Below are 18,264 nucleotides of genomic sequence, written 5' to 3' on the forward strand. Positions count from 1 at the left end.
AGCGTTACTCTTCTTAACTATGGCGAGTCTACCCAATATCCTGAGGTGGGAGTACATGGCTTGTGCACTCTGGCTCTCAGCCTGGCCTCACATCAGTGCACAGATGCCTGAGAGGCAGAGGCTCACTCCAACGATGCACGTCACTCAGGCTAGACGTGCACTAACCTCACCTTAGGTGACCCGCCACCGTACATATGTCCACACATGGGCAAAAAACTCCACTGACAAACACCTTTCTTTTACACTCACTGCAAGCTGTCACAACATTATAATTTAAGGGTTACAGTCTGCCAACCGTATATTTTCTGGGATGGATGAAGGAAAGTGATGTATTTAACTTTCCCATAAAAGTTCATAAGAATACCAACTTCCACATAAATAATCTTTTTCTTTCCTCTTAATTCACAGCTAATGGACGGTTTTGTCCGTCTTGCAGGTGTAACATGTCCTCACCTTGAGATTTGGTTTTGACAGCAGTTTCAGCAATTCTCTGATCTCGCTGTTCAGCGGCTTGCTCTGCAGTTCTTCAGCCAGCTGTGAAAGAGACAGAATTGACACCGAAAGCATTAACCACACGTTGCCTCACCCAGTGCGTCAGTGACAACTGAGAATCTATCTTGTTTGAGATTATTGCTTTCCAGTGTGCTCAAAACAGAAGCCAGCGTGAACATAAACAGACTATTAATCATTAGTTCTCTGCCTTGGGCCTCGGTGGACCTGATTCCAGCCAGTTCTTTCAGCCGAGTTTAACTCAAGTAATCGTATCTGGCACTAGAGTCAGATCACATTCTGATATATGGTTGCAGGGGTAAAGTCGTGCACTTCATTTAGGGGAATAGCTCTTTGCATGCAGACAAAGGCTCACTTGTAAAAACGGATGGATCAAACTTTGACACTGTCTGTTTAAATAAAAAAAAGCTGCTTCTGAACGAGGTGGTAAAATCTACATTGCTTCCAATATCCCACAGAGGATGTACTGTGCAACCCCCCTCCCCTCCCAAGTAAACACTGTCTGCGCCTTTTAACTTACGTTTACACACACGGTAAGTAGTTCCTTAAATGTAAAGTCAGGTCAAGCACGAGGAGTAAGACATGTCAGCCGACAGAGCCATTCACAGCATTGCAGATAATTACATTATAGACAGCTAAGTGGCACCTCCAATGCACTTTGTTGCTTTAGATATGTTATACTTCTCATATTACCAGATTAAATGAAAAATATTAGGTGAGCTTTGTGTACAAGCATCACCGTGAATCACATTGAGGAATAAAAACATTGTTGCTTTTTTTGTAAATCAAATTTAAGCTCACAAAGAAATTACCTCCAAAGTACCAAAAATGATAAAGTAGAAGAGACAATACAGGACGAGTTTATAAATATAATAATTTAGTCCCTACTATAAGATATAAGGATATTAAAAGTGTGGTTGAGTGCTTTTCTAAGGTCCCAAATACACCTGTTAAAACCCAGTGTGTCCACAAGCCGATCTTAAAGATTGGTGTATGTGCCTTAACGTTGATAGTCCAGAAAATAACGACTAATAAAAGGACTCGTGCAGAAGTCACTTCTGACAAGTGTTTCTTGTCAATTTCCCCATTGCTTGCAGTGCATGCATCACTGATCAGTACAATACAACCTATGGGAGCGCTCACTAAATGTATAGAACACTATGCTGCAGGTAGACCATACTTGTCAGCTTTTAAAACATCATTTCAGGGAGACAAATGGAAAAACACCAATACACCGGGCACAGCAATGCTGAGTGGGCGTGTCATGCTCTGCCCAAAGCATGTGTCTAGCGCCACCAATGGGTCCATCTAGTGCCACTCACAGGTGGTTCCAGTACCACCAGGTAAAACCTATATTACTCTGAGTAGAATGCAGTCAGAGGCGATTTGTGTATGGGTGGTACGTGGCCAGATGCTGTATAGTGAAGCAGGGCACAAAGGGCATGGTTTAAAAAGCTGCAAAGTGAGAGGGATAGGTTTTAAAACAAAATTAAAAAGTGAAGGGGTATGTTTAAAAAAAATGTGCATAGTGTTTTCACAGATTGAGCACTTAAAACATATCTGGCCTGATATAATAAGTAACGTCAATGACAATACGTGCTGTGTGTGGTACAAAAATCAATTTGCAAACAGCAACATCCAATTTTCATCTTCGAGTGCATATAGTCCATGTACAGTAAGCTGGAGCTCACGCAGCAACATCTGATTTAAGCTTTGGGCATCTCAAAGGTAGGTGTTTTTCTGTCATATCACTTGTACTACAGGACGGCTTTAAGTGCCATTTAATAGTGATGACTGTGGGAAAAGATACAGAAAAAGAGAACACTTACATAGATCTTATAGGCCACATTTCACTCAGATTTCTTTTTTAATCCATGTTCACCTAGGAAGTTACTCTTAGGAGGAGCAGTGTATATGCCAATATGAGGAGCAAATTCACACTTGGACGTGAACCAGTCTGTTCAAATTTCTTATACCAGCCATATATTTTCTCTGACACATCATAAATACATAGTTCCCAATTCAATAAAGATCATAGTTCTAATTCCCCACACAATTGCAAATCAAATATGACATTATTAGGCCCCATATCCAGGAAGATGCAGGATTACGGTAGTTTCCTTGCACAGCTGTTATCTATAACTGCACACCTAATGTAGCTTCTGTTCCCAAGTTTAGGTTGGTGCAGAGATCAGATAAAACATGAAAAATATAAATTCTGGGTTTCTGCTCTTTAGTATCATGACCTACACTGGGAATTAGTACGACAATTTGATAGTAGCCTTACTCCACTACAGGCCTTATTGGCGATTGATAACTGTGCACCCCCATTATTGGTACAGGTTGTGAAAATATTGAATGATATAATTAAAATTAAAGTGGCAGGTGGGGACGATTCAGATCAGTGTACTCCTCTATGGGGTACTAATAAACTTAAAGAATTGTTGTCTGTGGTCCCGTCAGGGGATGACCGCCATAGGTCGACTATATGCAGCTGATATCGTTAAATCTCTTGAGCAACATGAGGAACATGATATACCCTGGACAATGTTTTTCTTTTATCAAGTCAGACATGCTCTGATGGCACAATTTGACAATGTGATACCAAATATGATGGAGGGCCCCCAAAAAAAAGCTGCTTCAACCTCTTGGTTATAGGAGGCTTGGTTATAAGAGTGAAATGGGACACGGATTTAGGGTTCCTTTTACTGACAAAGTCTGGGGGTATCATCCAGAGTAGTTCCCGTTATTCCACTGTATCGCTAAAGTTTCAGCATATATAAGTGTTTATTTTACATAGAGCACATCCAGAGCCGTAACTTAGAATTCTAGCGCCCTGGGCAAGAAAGACAAATGCCGCCCCCCTAACCCTCAATTTTAACCAAAGTAACCTAAAATATTCCTAAATTGCGCCCCCCTTCAGCGTTGCGCCCTGGGCGGTCACCCCTGTCGCACAGCCCTAGTTACGGCCCTGAGCACATCTTACTCCTGTTAAATTAGCAAGATTTGGTACAGGTGATACAACAATTTGCCCAAAATGTGGTTGTGAGTCCGGGACCTTATTTGGCATCTCCTCCGGGATGTGAGCACTACAGCCCGCAGTGTGTTAGACCACTGACCACCAGTCTGACCAGTCCTGGCAGGTGTGGGTAATAACCTACAACATTTTTCATTATTACTGCAAAGTATTACACTGTCCCCATCTGGTATACTTCTTAATGCCACCCGACTGGCAACATTTTCTGGGGAGAACACTGTATATTTTTAATTTTTGATTGTGCCTCCCCATGACAATTCATATTTAATTTTAAATCTAATTTATGCTTTGAAAAAGTTCTGTAGAACAAATCGTGTCAGCTAGGAGGCTATGTCTCTATTTGGATCTGATATTATTAGTGACACGGAGGAGGGAACCAAGTTTACAGGATACTGGTCACTGTTTCTGTCAGGGCTGCCTATTGTGGTGCGCACCACTTGCTATTGGGATTAGTCTATACCAGAGAGCTGCGGAACACAGAGGAGAAGGTGGAGGTCTTAAGTGATCCCATTTTACCACTGTGTAACATACCCATTGTTTCGCTTACTTCTGGCTTGTTTATCCGGAGACTTTATCTACTGTTATATAACCAGTTTTCTCACATTACTACACGTTCTGGGGCAATTATTCCCTAAGTGGGAGCTCCTTTTATTGGTGCAAAGGTCTGGATCTGGATTGTGGTGACTTTCTATTTATATGGATTGCTCCATGTTGCTATATCTTTTAGCATGTTTTGAGATTTGAGATTTTCGGTTTCTCTCAAACTACAGTTGTGCTTTAATGCATATGTTTCATCTTGGAGTTTTTGATTGTTTATTGCATAGCACTGATTATTATCTTGCTTTCCTATTAGAATGAATATGGTGTTTACTCATTTTATGTGATTGTTCTAAACGAGTTAATAAGAGAATATTTCTATTTTTGTTTTATTTTTTATTAAAACATTTATTGTTACACACTACAGCTTGTGTCTAATAACTTACTCTGCCATTTGTATATGGTTCTTTTATTATTACAGGGTATAGAGCGCAGTCACACATTTTTTTTCTATCTTGTGGCTTTAATTTTAAATCTATCCTCACTTTTGTGTGCGCTGTATACGCACGCCACCCTTGTGTACCACGCACATACATGCCACCTAACTACTACGTATATTCACGTCACTTCTGTGTTAATATATACGCACCATTAAATATATGTACAACTAGAATGTTAGTGAAAATTCGCTTTGGGGAGTCTTAAAGCCTGCATAAAACCTGCTGTGTATTAACATCTATAACACATGTTACTGTAACTTATTTCTTTTATCTCTATATTTCTGAGGCCCCAATAAATAGTGGTATGCCATCAATGTATTTAGTTGAACGATTCCCCCACAGTTATAATATTGCACCTGTTGAAGTGATTGCGAACTAAACAGTCCTATGCAGAAACATATACATGGGTGTATTACAACTTTAAGATGTACTAAAGAATGGGGTGGGTTTTAAAATCTTTTACCGTAAAGGTTCTTTTATAGATTCCTGGCGTGGCTTACAAACCGCATGTTACTATAACCTCTTTAATACCTGTGAAGGCTATAGATAAAATAACTCAAGCCTGCACGTTGTTAACATAATGTTCTGGCAACACACACTAAGCACATTCATCCACTCAGACATCATTTGTTATAATGAAGAAAGCTGTCCACCCTCTCAGAGACAGATAAATGAATATCGGGAAGCAGTTTCCACATTGGTGCTGCAGCAAACTTTCCTTTTGTGACCTGCGCTAGACATTACCAGGTAGCACAGAGATGTGCTTTTAAAGGAAAAAAAAAATGCAAATATTTAATATGTTGTATAAAATTGAACTTAAGATATGCCTCCTAATCAGGATATCTGGGGATATGTTCAAGACTCATGAAGGAGGATCCAGTGTACGCGTCCTTACAGTACTCAAATTATGAAAGCGCTACGGAATATGTTGGCGCTATAAAAATAAATGATGATGCTGATGATTGGCCGCAGGTGTAAAGGGCAGCAAGTCTAAGATACGCTCACATCTAAATTTTAGTACACATGCGTAGAACAGAAATGCTTAATTTTCTGCTCACAAATGGACATGCATCCAACACGTAATAGGGCCTTAAATATTCACCTTAAAGACACTAGGTACCATTACTATTATTTGGCAAATAAATCAATAAACCAAAAAGTATAATGAGGGGCAATTCAATTCAGCACAGGGTGCCACGATGTGTCACTGGAACACTTTGTGGCAACAAATTTTGGTAGAATTTGAATTGCTCTTTCTTCGTGTCCCATAGTTATGCGAGGAGAAAATGAACTGAGAACCTGTAAGTGGTGGCACTTTGCAGCTAGTTGAATTTCTCTCTAAGAAACAGTAGCATTTGAAAAAACCCTGGATGCATGTCAGGAGAGGGCTGGCAAATTTTAGCCCGGGGGGCAAGACTCGACTGAGCAGCCTATTAAGAACAGTTTAAAGGGAAAGAAAATGCAGGTGGCCCAGTGACCCAGCCCAAGGCAGCCCACTATGGGACTGGCCGGGGAGACAGATGCCCCTGATGTATAATAAATTACAAATCACAGTACTGACTGCTAAATATGTACTACTGGTCTATGGTGGAGATCAGGTGTTGAGGATTTACTAAATCTGGAGATGGCATGAATATATTGATACGGTTACTGGACACATATATAGTTTATCCTACCAAGCTTTGCTGGCTGAGCGGTAGAGGTGGTAAGGGTAGAGATGAAGCATAACCAAAGGGGCAGCAGAGAAAAAGCAGAATGCAGAGGGCATCAGGAATAAAAAATAGAAGAGATTTGCTAGTGGAGCAGTAGAAGTGATCAGGGGAGACAGGAGAAATGGAGAGTATATATTTTGATAGCAAAGACGAAGAGCACTACGGTGGAAGGAGGCTACATTAGGAGATGACCAAGAGGAAGAATGTGTGCATTGGATAAGAGCAAGTAAAGAGAAAGGAGTGTTATGTAAGAAGGGGAGAGAAAGATCCTACTTGCTGAGGGTCACATCAGGGTATCCGAGATACCTGCTGAGGGTCACATCAGGGTATCCGAGATACCTGCTGAGGGTCACATCAGGGTATCCGAGATACCTGCTGAGGGTCACATCGCGGTATCCGAGATACCTGCTGAGGGTCACATCGCGGTATCCGAGATACCTGCTGAGGGTCACATCGCGGTATCCGAGATACCTGCTGAGGGTGACATCGCGGTATCCGAGATACCTGCTGAGGGTCACATCGCGGTATCCGAGATACCTGCTGAGGGTCACATCGCGGTATCCGAGATACCTGCTGAGGGTCACATCGCGGTATCCGAGATACCTGCTGAGGGTCACATCGCGGTATCCGAGATACCTGCTGAGGGTCACATCGCGGTATCCGAGATACCTGCTGAGGGTCACATCGCGGTATCCGAGATACCTGCTGAGGGTCACATCGCGGTATCCGAGATACCTGCTGAGGGTCACATCGCGGTATCCGAGATACCTGCAGAGGGTCACATCAAGGTATCCGAGATACCTGCAGAGGGTCACATCAAGGTATCCGAGATACCTGCAGAGGGTCACATCAAGGTATCCGAGATACCTGCAGAGGGTCATCAAGGTATCCGAGATACCTGCAGAGGGTCATCAAGGTATCCGAGATACCTCCCCTTCCTCTGTATCAGCTCTATTCGAACATATGAAATATTGCACTTGTCCTTTTTAAACCTTTATGGCTAACTATATGTATGGAGGCAGAGTGTGTGACTGGGTGTAGATGGGGGAAGGACATGGGGATGACAACAGGATCCCTAAATTTAGTTATATTGTACCTTGCCAAATAGGTTAGTTTTATGACAAAGGGTCTGTTTTTAAAATAATATTGGAATCACTGATCCCTTCAGGCCATTTATTTCGGAAATGAAGTAAATATAGAAATATTCAAATGATATTGATGAACAAAATGAAGGTTAAAGCATAAAAAACAAAAACAACAAAAAGATAAGACTAAAAAAATGTACATATACAGCGGAGCATCTGAGGATCTTAACCACGTGTTACTTTTCAATGTAGTAATTTTAAACATGGAAGGGGCCAGTATGTTACGTACATACAAAGACAGATGAATCAAGTGAGATTGTTAAGAAATACTCAATTCTGGCAAAACACCATAAAATGGAGAATAGGCAGTAATGTTTTCCTCCTACTGACGACGATATAAAGTGAAAAACAATTGTATATTATTTAAATAAATGACAAGAAACACCTGCTCTGCAGATGAGAGAGAAATAAGCACAGTGATGAAAGAAACAAGGAGAGGCGTTGAGTAAATTGGATATTTCCTCAGGTTCTGATGTGTCACTTGGATACCGCATTTACTTTTAATAGTTTTTCTTATACTTTGAATCTACATTGAAAAAAAATCCACTCAAGAAAAACATCATGATGGTTGAGATTAAACCACAAGTGGAACAAAACTATAAATTTACTTGATTGTGGATTACTTGGGATTTTTAAAATCCAAGGGCTTGTATCTAAGTCTCCAGTTTAGGAATAGGAATTGTATTATATGCCAGAGGAATTAGATTCCACTTACATCTTGTCAGAACGTACAATAAACACGGACCCTTTAGCTGCCGGTGATGCAGCACTCGGCTATTTCAGAGACGCTTACTTTGCCCGTCTGGTGCACGTGGGGTTAATACTACCCATAAAACAAAAATGTCAGTGGTTACGGTCTTACTATAGGAACACTGATTTCCATGCCTGCGACCAGGAGTTCTGACCAAAGCCAATTTGTGCTCAGAATCCTGTGTCTTCAGCAGTTTTCAATGTTGGTTTAAGAACATGTAACAGAAGATGTGCAAAGTCGTCATTTGGGAGAAGGGTTTTGTTTTTTGCTATGTTTTATGTTCACTAATGTACATAATGTTTTGTTTCTTAATCTACTGTTGGATAATCACCCCTTTCTTTAAACGTTGCCAAATCCTTGTCATGAAATGGAAAACGAGATTGTAAATGGAATCCAAGGTACTCAACACTGTAAAAAAATGATCCAATCTTGAGACACCTATGTAATATATGTGAAAGAAGTCTGCACATTAGATAGGAGTGAGAGCCAAGGAGATATCCAGTGGACTTAAAGGAGCAAGCAAAGCTTATATTACTACATTAATATATAGCCCAGTCTGTGTATTAATGAGCTGAATAATATACATTAGATAACTCAGCTTTTTATTCTGAACTCAGCATGTCCATAATGTCCTCTTTCACTGGTCCATAGCAGTTAGCCACATTAGGACAGAAGTGCTATTTACGGAACATCACAACAGAAATATTTTTGAAAATAATCAGTTACACAGACACTAAGCTCATTCACACCATTCCACTGTTAAACGTTTTCAGATGTCAGCAGTTGAAGAAGTATTAACGTTTTAGAATGCAGCAGGACCAATTTCTCATGTGTTACTACGTGTGCTACCAGTACAATAGATTGCATTGTTAAAAGGGTAAAGCATTTAAACTGAATAGAAAATACATCACTAAAACCAAGTCTAAAGCGTACATTGGTTTTCATGCATTTTAACCAATTTTCCCAGCTCAATGTTTACTCACTATGGGGGTGAGTAAGAATAGCATGCAAGAGCATTTACAAAGCATAAGTTTGCTCTTAATCTAAAACTGTGCTGCACATGTGCATTCGTGTGCCGGTATTTTCAATGGCATGTATCTGGCGGATACGGGCCCTTGAGCTAGAAGATCAGGGGAGTAAAGTAAGGGTGAGCAGATGCAACTTAAGCACATCCATTACAGAGAGTCTTATTTTGAGTCGCATGTATTGACACTGCTTGCCAAATGTAAATACTGCACTTACACAGCTTTCAATTCTATGATTCATACCAAACAATTACGTAGAAGTGAAATGATCCATTTCCTTTTCATTTGAGTAGATGGAATAACCAAGCTATCCGAGCTGGCATGAGTGGCAATCACCGCACAGGGCGACTGTCGGGAGGGGTTTTTTTTTCTTTTCTTAATAAAGACAGTGTGATAAGGGACTAAACATCACATAGTAAGTAACGAGGGGCTTTATTTTAAATAAAGATTTTGGGAAAGAGGGTTCTTACTTTGTCTTTCTTTTTTCCTCTACTTTTTGGGAATACACAATGATTAGAGAAGACCTTGAAAGTGGACATTGATTTTTTATTTTTTTTTACATGTAACTGTTTTTTTGGGAGGAAGGGTTCTGGTCAGGGCTCTCGGCATGTTATGGGGTACACGTTATGGTCATCTCCAGAATTATTATTGGATAAATGCCTTGCCTGTTATCTTGCCACTATTCATGGCATGAACCGCCAGCCACAAACGGAGTGATACTCTATTCTGTTGAATAGACTGAGCTCACCAAAAGCGCACATGTATTTTGTATGCATCAATGTCTATACAAGTGCACATTAAAACATTTTTATAGATCGACATTACAACCCTGACAGATGAATTCAATAACTATTGATAACCTAGTGGAACACATGTAAAAAAGATTGTTTATCCTAAAAGTCATTTTTCCCCGCTACCAAACTGTGTGCTCCTGGGTTACTGTGCACAGTTTCTCTTACAGACTTAAGAACTTGCAGCACCAAATTACAGGTGGATTTTTTTGCTTTCTAATAGAATTATAGGCACAGGAAATTAACTACTCAATCAGCTTGATCGTTGAACAGTATTTTTTGATTATGACAGCTACTTGGAAAGCTGGAGAACATGAATCAAAGCTCCCATACTCTACGGATCGCTCTGACAACCCCCATCTCTGTATTTTATATACCTCATTTCTGTAGCATTAACTGTCATTTGTCTTCTCCTGTCAGCAAAACAGACGTCTCATTTGTCTATTATTTTAAGGAACTCCTCTTGTCTGTGACTTTCTCCAAACACTGGCAAAGGGCTGCTCTTAGTATTTTTTCTGTGGGATTGCAACCAATCATTTTAATAATGTAACCACCACGAATAATACGAAGGTGCTGTGTTTTTATTGCACATGAGTGAACACAAATTAAGGCAATGTCAGTAACAAGCTGGTGCTGACAGCAGGTTTGGAAGCATGCTCAGCAGTGTGTGGATTCTGTCCTGGGAATCACTTGCACATGTTTGTATTAGGATGGGATTAATGTATAGACATGCATGGGATAGACATGTTATAGACTGCGTGTACTTACATCATCTGCCAGGGCTGTAGCACTGTGTATGATGGGCTGTGGGTTCTCCTTCTCGTAATAATGCAACTTTTCATGTATCTGGAGAGGAAAACAAAACAAAATGAATAGAGAAAAAAAGAATATATACATTATCTTTGATGGTTATTGCTCAAAGGTGCACATTTGCACTAAAACCACAACTAATTGCTGATTAGTTGCTACGGATTAGTGCAGATTGGAACGTTTAAGCGCATTTTTGCAGATTTCCAGAGTTAAGTTGACCACAAACGCACCTAAGCCACCGGCGATAACGCTAAACTGACATAATATAGCCATATGTGACCCCAAAACTACTTACATGTCTAATGATCTACTGATTTCATGCATTGATGTAAATCTGGTCTACAGAGGATCACTATATGTGTGTGGTCACATATCACCCACACTAACAGACCCTCACTGTGATCCAGCTGCCTGGAATGTCTGTACCCCTAAGATGTGACAAGTTATGTCCTCTGCATGTATTGTATTCGGATGGTATCTTTGTACTGTAACCCAGGGCATCAACAATACAAAAACTGCATGATGATATAAAGACATGGCTGAAAAGGGGGAAGTGAAAAAATAAAAAGCAATACAACATCATTTATTTATATAGCGCCAGCAAATTGTGTAGCGCTTTACAATTAGGAACAAACACAGTAAAAACCAATACTGGATAATACATGAGTATGAATCAATACATCACAGTCATATGAAAATGCAACTCCTGGCAGGATATGGGGACTAGAATAGCATAAGCAGTAAAACACTTAGATTATGGTGGGGAGGACAACAGGTGTATAATTTCTAGTGCTCTACTCATTAAGCAAGGGTGCAGGAACAGTATCAAACACTGATTGGTATAGTAAGAGCTCTAGGTATATTTCTGAACATGACAATATGCAGTCCTTACATGATGCAGCTTATCAGTGCATAATTGCTTCAGCCTTACGGAATATTTCTAGAAAGTGAAAATCAGCTCTAGCTCTCAGTAGGTCATATCCCTTCTTCGAAAACACCGCAGGGCAAGTTTATGAAAAATGCCCACAGATATTATCAGTCAGGTTCTAGTACAGTCTAGAAAATGAAAGCAAATTATGACTGGTTTTGCCGTGGGTTACAGCACCTTTGTGCAGTTTCCTGTGCACCATTATGATTTATAATTGTCTCCCACTGTACGCAAAAATACACCCTTCCTTTCCCATATGAAATTACTCTTTATTAAAGCTGCCCTATCAAAGATAGCATGTTCTCCGTCGTGTATTATTTACCCATTTTCATTACTCAATTACAGTTTACGTTGCATTACATTCACATGATGTAAGCAGGTTTAAGCAACAAGGTGTCCACAGTTCATGCTTGGGAAACACAGTTCTTGCACTTATTAAGCTACATGAATCAGGTTGGGAATATTAGATACAAGTTCTGTTACTCAAAAAGTTCCCAAGAAGTAATTGTAGCTTTCTAGGCAACCAGACTACATCAGGGATTGTCAATAAAGTGTGGACAATACAAAAGGAATACTTTTCCTAGCAGTAAAATGCTGCCAGCCTGCCCTAGACATTACTGTGAATGTACGATTGCTCAGTTACAGTTCTCTAGATTTAAACGATAAAAGAACACATATAAAACACACTTGTATAGAAAAAAAAAATAGAATTTCCATAAAAGAAAACTATTCTGGTTGATAAAGGTGTTTAAAGTCCGATTTAGGACATCACAGTCCTACCTTCCCCGAGTACCGTCACCTGGTAGAATCCTACCATGGGAAGCGCACCAAGTCCCATTTATCATTAGCGTCTGCTGAAGTGTTATATATGAAGTCAGGCGGAAAAAATGTGTGCTATGCAGATGAAGCCATAGAATAACAAGGACTATGAGCGCATTCTCTGCCCTGCCACCATATTGCAAAAGTAATCATTTCCAACAGTTTGTCTGAAGCTACAACACTTTATGGTTCTACCTTTGCAAAGAGATTACCACCTTACCTAGTAAATGTTACATTATTTTATTTCCATTTCTTTTTTACTTGGCTACTTGAATTATTTCATCGTTAAAAAAAAGAATTCTTTTGAAGCTGGGAGGTACTTGTTCATATGTTAAAGTGTGATCTGACATACAGGCAGACAATGATGTAATTGAACTACTACCGTGCACCACCAAATGTTAAGGGCAAAAAACTATTCTTATGTTGATATGTAATCGGCAAACTCCACTTTATTTTTTTTTATTTTTTTTATAGAACAATGTAAACAAGCAATGTCTACAGTCTGTTTGGAAAAGTATAGTGACACAAGTACAGTAGTGTAGTGTTTCCCAAACCCAGTACTCGTGACCTGGAAAAACCTGCACTGTTAGGGGTCCTAAGTGAAATAATTATACCACCTGTGGATCTGTTACAATGTGTCAGTCTGTAATGAATGCACCTGTGCTCCAGCAAGGAGATATGGAAAAAATGTACTGTTAGGGGTCCCTGAGGACTGGGTTTGGGAAACACTGTACTAGCGGTATAACCCGGAAAAGGTTGTCTGATGATGGAGCAAGAAGTGGCAACGGAGTCTGTACGGTAAGGTACACACATGCTGAGGGTAAGACATTGTTACATGCAACTGTAAGGCTGAACCTCACACAGTGCAAAGATTCAGCGTGCAATCAACTTCAATTCATTTTACTTCCCGCCCTCGCAAAATTTAAAGGGATCATTTTGAGTAATTTAACAGAAAAGAAGGTACCAGCATAGAAAAAGGTTTACAATTTAGTAGCGGGTTGGGTACTACATAAACGACGATGAAAATGCCAACAGTACTTACCCCATGATTACACCTAAGATCTCATCGCTGACTGACGGATAATGCGGACTGCGTGAAACACAGACTTACAGATGTTCAGCTGCCGCAATTTCTGTAAGTCTCCGTTTGAAGCAGTCTGTGTTATCAGGCAATCGGCGATCAGGTCTTCGGTGTAATCACGTTGGGGTAAGTACTGTCGGCATTTCCAACGTCATTTTAGTGAGTACCACTGTTGGAAGCAGCCATCTCAGAAATCCATTTAAGACAAAAGCCACACACCTGTAACTTTACCACAATAAACTGGTTTCATATTACGGACATACACAAACGTTCACCTCCGAGTAGAAGATGTATTTCAACTTTATAGCGAAGGCCAACAAATGTCATTTGTTGAAAATGAATCCCATGCATGTATTAATCATGAACAGCTAATATGTAACTGTTGCACCATGCAGTTTCATTGTATTTAATTCCATTTATTGCTATTAAATCTTGCCTCTCACAACCATTAACATTTTACACAACAGTCAAAACGCAATGGATTTAGTTTGTTTCGGACATACAAGTTTATATTTTTTACCCTTTTATGTAGATTTTACACGGAAAAACAAACCGTGCATAAGACTGGCTTTCTATTGTATTTATTGCAATCTATTAGAATAACATTTCCATAGAAAGGATAAATCAGCACAATGAAGATATGTCTGCTTTGTCAATCTATACTGTACTATACTTGTTACACCGACTGCTACAAACACTGGTTGAGTTTTCTGGATTACATAGCGTAATTTACTTTAGGAAAGTGCTAACCGCAGGCCTGTAGGATTTCAGCTAGTGGAACGTTTCCATACTCCACTTCCGTTCCCCCGATCCCCATGAAAGTATTTAATGAATTTCCACAGATAATCACTGATGGGACCACGTAGCACAATCTGCTAGCGCTATGTGCAGTCACGGAGCACCGTGCCCAAGGTGGATTATGTGAGTAAGGAGAAACAGCTGCAAGAAGTACTGTGGAAGTCACATCACTCAGCTACACAAAGTATTTGTCAATCACATAGGATCCATATATTCGGACTGTTCTGCTGCTCAGTGCTTCAGTAACACAAGATAAAATAAAAAAATTTCATTGCTTTGTACTACTGATTTCTTATAATCGGTATTACAAATTATAAGAGATTAACTGCATATGGTCTTGTGTACTTTTGGATCTGAAGTCAGGTAGAAGGTGGAGGTCTTTCACTGAACTGACGCAGAAATTCTGGAATTAGTACAGACAACTGATACCAGCCCGGCTATTGTGGCTAAGCAGAGGGTATGAAAAAGTGGAGATGTTGCCTGTAGCAACCAATCAGATTCTAGCTGTCGTTTTGTAGAATGTATTAAACCATGTTGGAACGGTCGGAATGTTTAGTGCCAATGTTTCAGGGCATTCCACAACTCCTCTTCAAGTGCCTAAAGACTTAACGCCCTGAAACATGAACAATACCTTTTCATCATGGTGTATGGATCTCTTCAGTTTTACAAACTCCATTACCATGTGAGCTGTCTGCTATTGATATAACCCACTAATATATACGTATATACACTGAGCGTTAGCTATGGAACATGCATGATCCAAAGACAACAGAGTTTTAGGGCTTTGGATGGAAACAAGCAGAAACAATGAGCAAAATTAGTTTCTTTTGTAGAATCAATAGATTTCTTTTTCAACAAAGCAAAAAAACTTCAGGAAGTGTGAAATGCGTCACTTGGCTCCTTGGTAACACCATTGATCCAACAATGATAACATTTGTTTTACTTCCCAGCAGCATATACAATATTCCTGTAGAGAACGGACACTGCATAAAACTAGCAGAACACTTGAAACCAAATTACATCTTTTAAATACATTTTACATTCACATTCAAAAAGGCACAATAACATGAAATCACAGATTAAACCTCTTCGTGACTGGATGTATTTTGTTCCCGAGTAATCACATGTCCCAATCTACACAAGTGAACTCTTTCTTGGTTGTTTATTTTATTTTTAGAGCTTGTATCCTTTTACGATCATGTATTATGTGAACACATGTGACATGCGGTAGTTGACGATCACTTCTACTTGTATTCGGAGAGAGGTCTTTAAAGAACACTCCATGGACTTGTGTTGAACACAGTGTCTGAAAACCCGGTGCCACATCACAAGCTCTCGAACGCAAGTACTAACATGAATCGGAAATAGTAACATTGGAAACAATGGGTTCCAATGTCACCCCCATTTAACTAAGTGACACTAGCACTAAATACGCTACTAAACGCACATATTTAGATGCCACAGGGTATAAGGCCTAAATGTGGTTGATTTGTACTTTTAGATACCAAATTCAGCTATGTCCTTGATTTGTAGGAAGCAGCAACACTGACCTGGTCAGTGGCCATTGAAAACCTTGTTAGACGAATATAGGTTTATAATGTGTTGTAACTTGTACTAATAAGGTTGGTTATTGGGGACTATGTGGCTCTAACATAGCAGTCTGGGAAGGAGAGTATGGGGTAATTATGTGTCAGGCAATGTTACTATCATTATTATTATTATTACTACTACTACTAAGTTTTATTCCCTGCATGCTTCCCTTGTGTAAGGTAGCTTGTGTGATGGCCTGAGTTATCTGTATGGCTTTTCCCTTAGTTGGTATTATGATCCTAAACTGCCCATATATTTATGTAAGAGAGGGCAGCACAGTCGGCAGTCTCGCTGCCTCACAGTTCCGGTTTGATTCTGACCAGGGTACTCTGTGGAGTCTGTATGTTCCCCCTGTGTTTCCTCCAGGTGCACCATATGTGTGGAAGGGAATTTAGACAGTAAGCGCCAATGTGTCAGAGACTGATGAATAAGTCAATATACTCTGGAATGGGCTAGGTCAGTGGTTCCTAAACTTTTGCAGTTTGCGGCACCCTTAGCGTCTGCATAATTTTTTCAAGGCACCCCTCCAAAATAATTACCGAGCAGTCCCAAGTAGCTGGGTCAAAAAACGTAATAAGTATTTAGGTCAGGACAGAAATACTTATTTATTTATATGCAAAAATACACATAAATCCATGGAAAAATAATATTTTTATATATATTTTTCAATTATATTTCTGTCAATCTGCATCCACACACTCTGAGCCCCCTCTGCATCCACCCTCGCTGTGCCCTCTCCGCCCCCTCATTCTGCCCCCTCGCTTTGCCCTCTCTGCATCCCGCAGTGGCAAGGAAGAGAGAATTTTTTTAAAAAAACTTACCAATCCGGTGGCACCCGGGACCCAGCATCTCTCCTGCCGCCGGTCACTGAATGTCGGGCGTGATGACGTCCAGTGAGAAGCGAGGAGAGAGGAGGATGCTGGGTTCCGGGCGCCGCCGGATTGGTAAGTTTTTTTTGTTGTTTTTTTTTTTCCCTCTTCCTGTCCACTGCACCCCTGGGAGCCACGGCGCACAGTTTGGGAACCTAGGGGCTAGGTAATAAGGGTGGCATTATATAAATAAATATGGCCTAGATTTTGCAGCCAATCCTACTGCTATCTGATAGATACAGAGATGTTGACTGTGATCAGCTGTGTTTAGACCCGTTTTGACTCAATAGGCACAATCGCAGCACTTAAGATTCACAAACCTTTGTATCTGTTTGTTGGCCTGAATGGATTGGATGTATTTTCTTGAATGGCGGTTCAAGGGACATAGGACTACATTTGAAGCTCTTTAAATAGAAAACGTTGACTGCCACTGATATAGATATTCTCACATGTGTGCACAGTATTGATCTTTTTACATGAGTGAAATATATTGCGAGGACTCACGTGAACACAATGTGAGCATCTGATGTTATTTCCCCATCCGATTTCACAACTTTGACGAAGTGGATTTTATGATCCTTAGTACGGCACATTTTCAGGGACTGAACTGATAAATTTCAAGAGACTGCACTTTGGTTGCCCCGATCAGTTTCAGATGTGCATTCTGTTACAGCAGACACAGCGATCTTGTAGAACAGTTACGAAACAGTATCAAAGAAAATTACACATTCTAAATCATTTTCATAGTCATTAAGTCAATAATGGAATTTATCTAAAATGACTGAATAATGTATATTGCTCATAAGAAACTAAAAGAGGTGCCTTGTGAACAAATTACATTAATCAGTGATTGTAACTACAAGCGTGGATGTGGCTGATCAAAGCATATTGGCAGATGTACTGGGGGAAGTTGCACTAATGTCACGGAAACTATATGGAAGCTGTTATTAATATATTAATAATATGTAGTTGCCATTTTCCATGACTTGTAGGCACTATCCTGCTTTAAAATCTACCTGTGGTAGCTTTTCATTCTCAAATTATTATTATTTTTTTTTATAACATTCGGTTTTAAAATATTTCTAAATTGTCCAACTACAACATACTTCTTCAATGTATGAAGTAATAGAGATGAGATGATCTAAAGCAGGCCTGTCCAACCTGCGGCCCTCCAGGTGTTGTGAAACTACAAGTCCCAGCGTGCCCTTCCAGCGATCAAATGGTTGTCTACCAGCAAAGCATCCTGGGGCTTGTAGTTTCACAACACCTGGAGGGCCGCAGGTTGGACAGGCCTGCTCTAAAGTTTAAAAATAAATAATCAAATTATATTAGCACTAACTAGAGTTTTTCTAGACGAAGGC

At 40.0% G+C, this 18,264-nt stretch overlaps 1 protein-coding gene across 5 annotated transcripts in view; it reads right to left on the reverse strand.

Annotated features, from left to right (window-relative positions):
• MPP7 (MAGUK p55 scaffold protein 7) overlaps positions 1-18,264 on the reverse strand; it is a 259,014-nt gene that overhangs the window by 112,470 nt on the left and 128,280 nt on the right. For all 5 annotated transcript variants that reach the window (XM_075212010.1, XM_075212007.1, XM_075212011.1 and 2 more), the window contains 2 exons: positions 10,777-10,854; positions 454-534 (listed from right to left, as the gene is read on the reverse strand). In XM_075212010.1, coding sequence (XP_075068111.1) covers positions 454-534; positions 10,777-10,854 — 159 coding nt within the window. The remainder of the gene's footprint in view (positions 1-453; positions 535-10,776; positions 10,855-18,264) is intronic.

Source organism: Mixophyes fleayi, chromosome 5, assembly GCF_038048845.1.
Source record: "Mixophyes fleayi isolate aMixFle1 chromosome 5, aMixFle1.hap1, whole genome shotgun sequence".
Taxonomy (NCBI): domain Eukaryota; kingdom Metazoa; phylum Chordata; class Amphibia; order Anura; family Limnodynastidae; genus Mixophyes; species Mixophyes fleayi.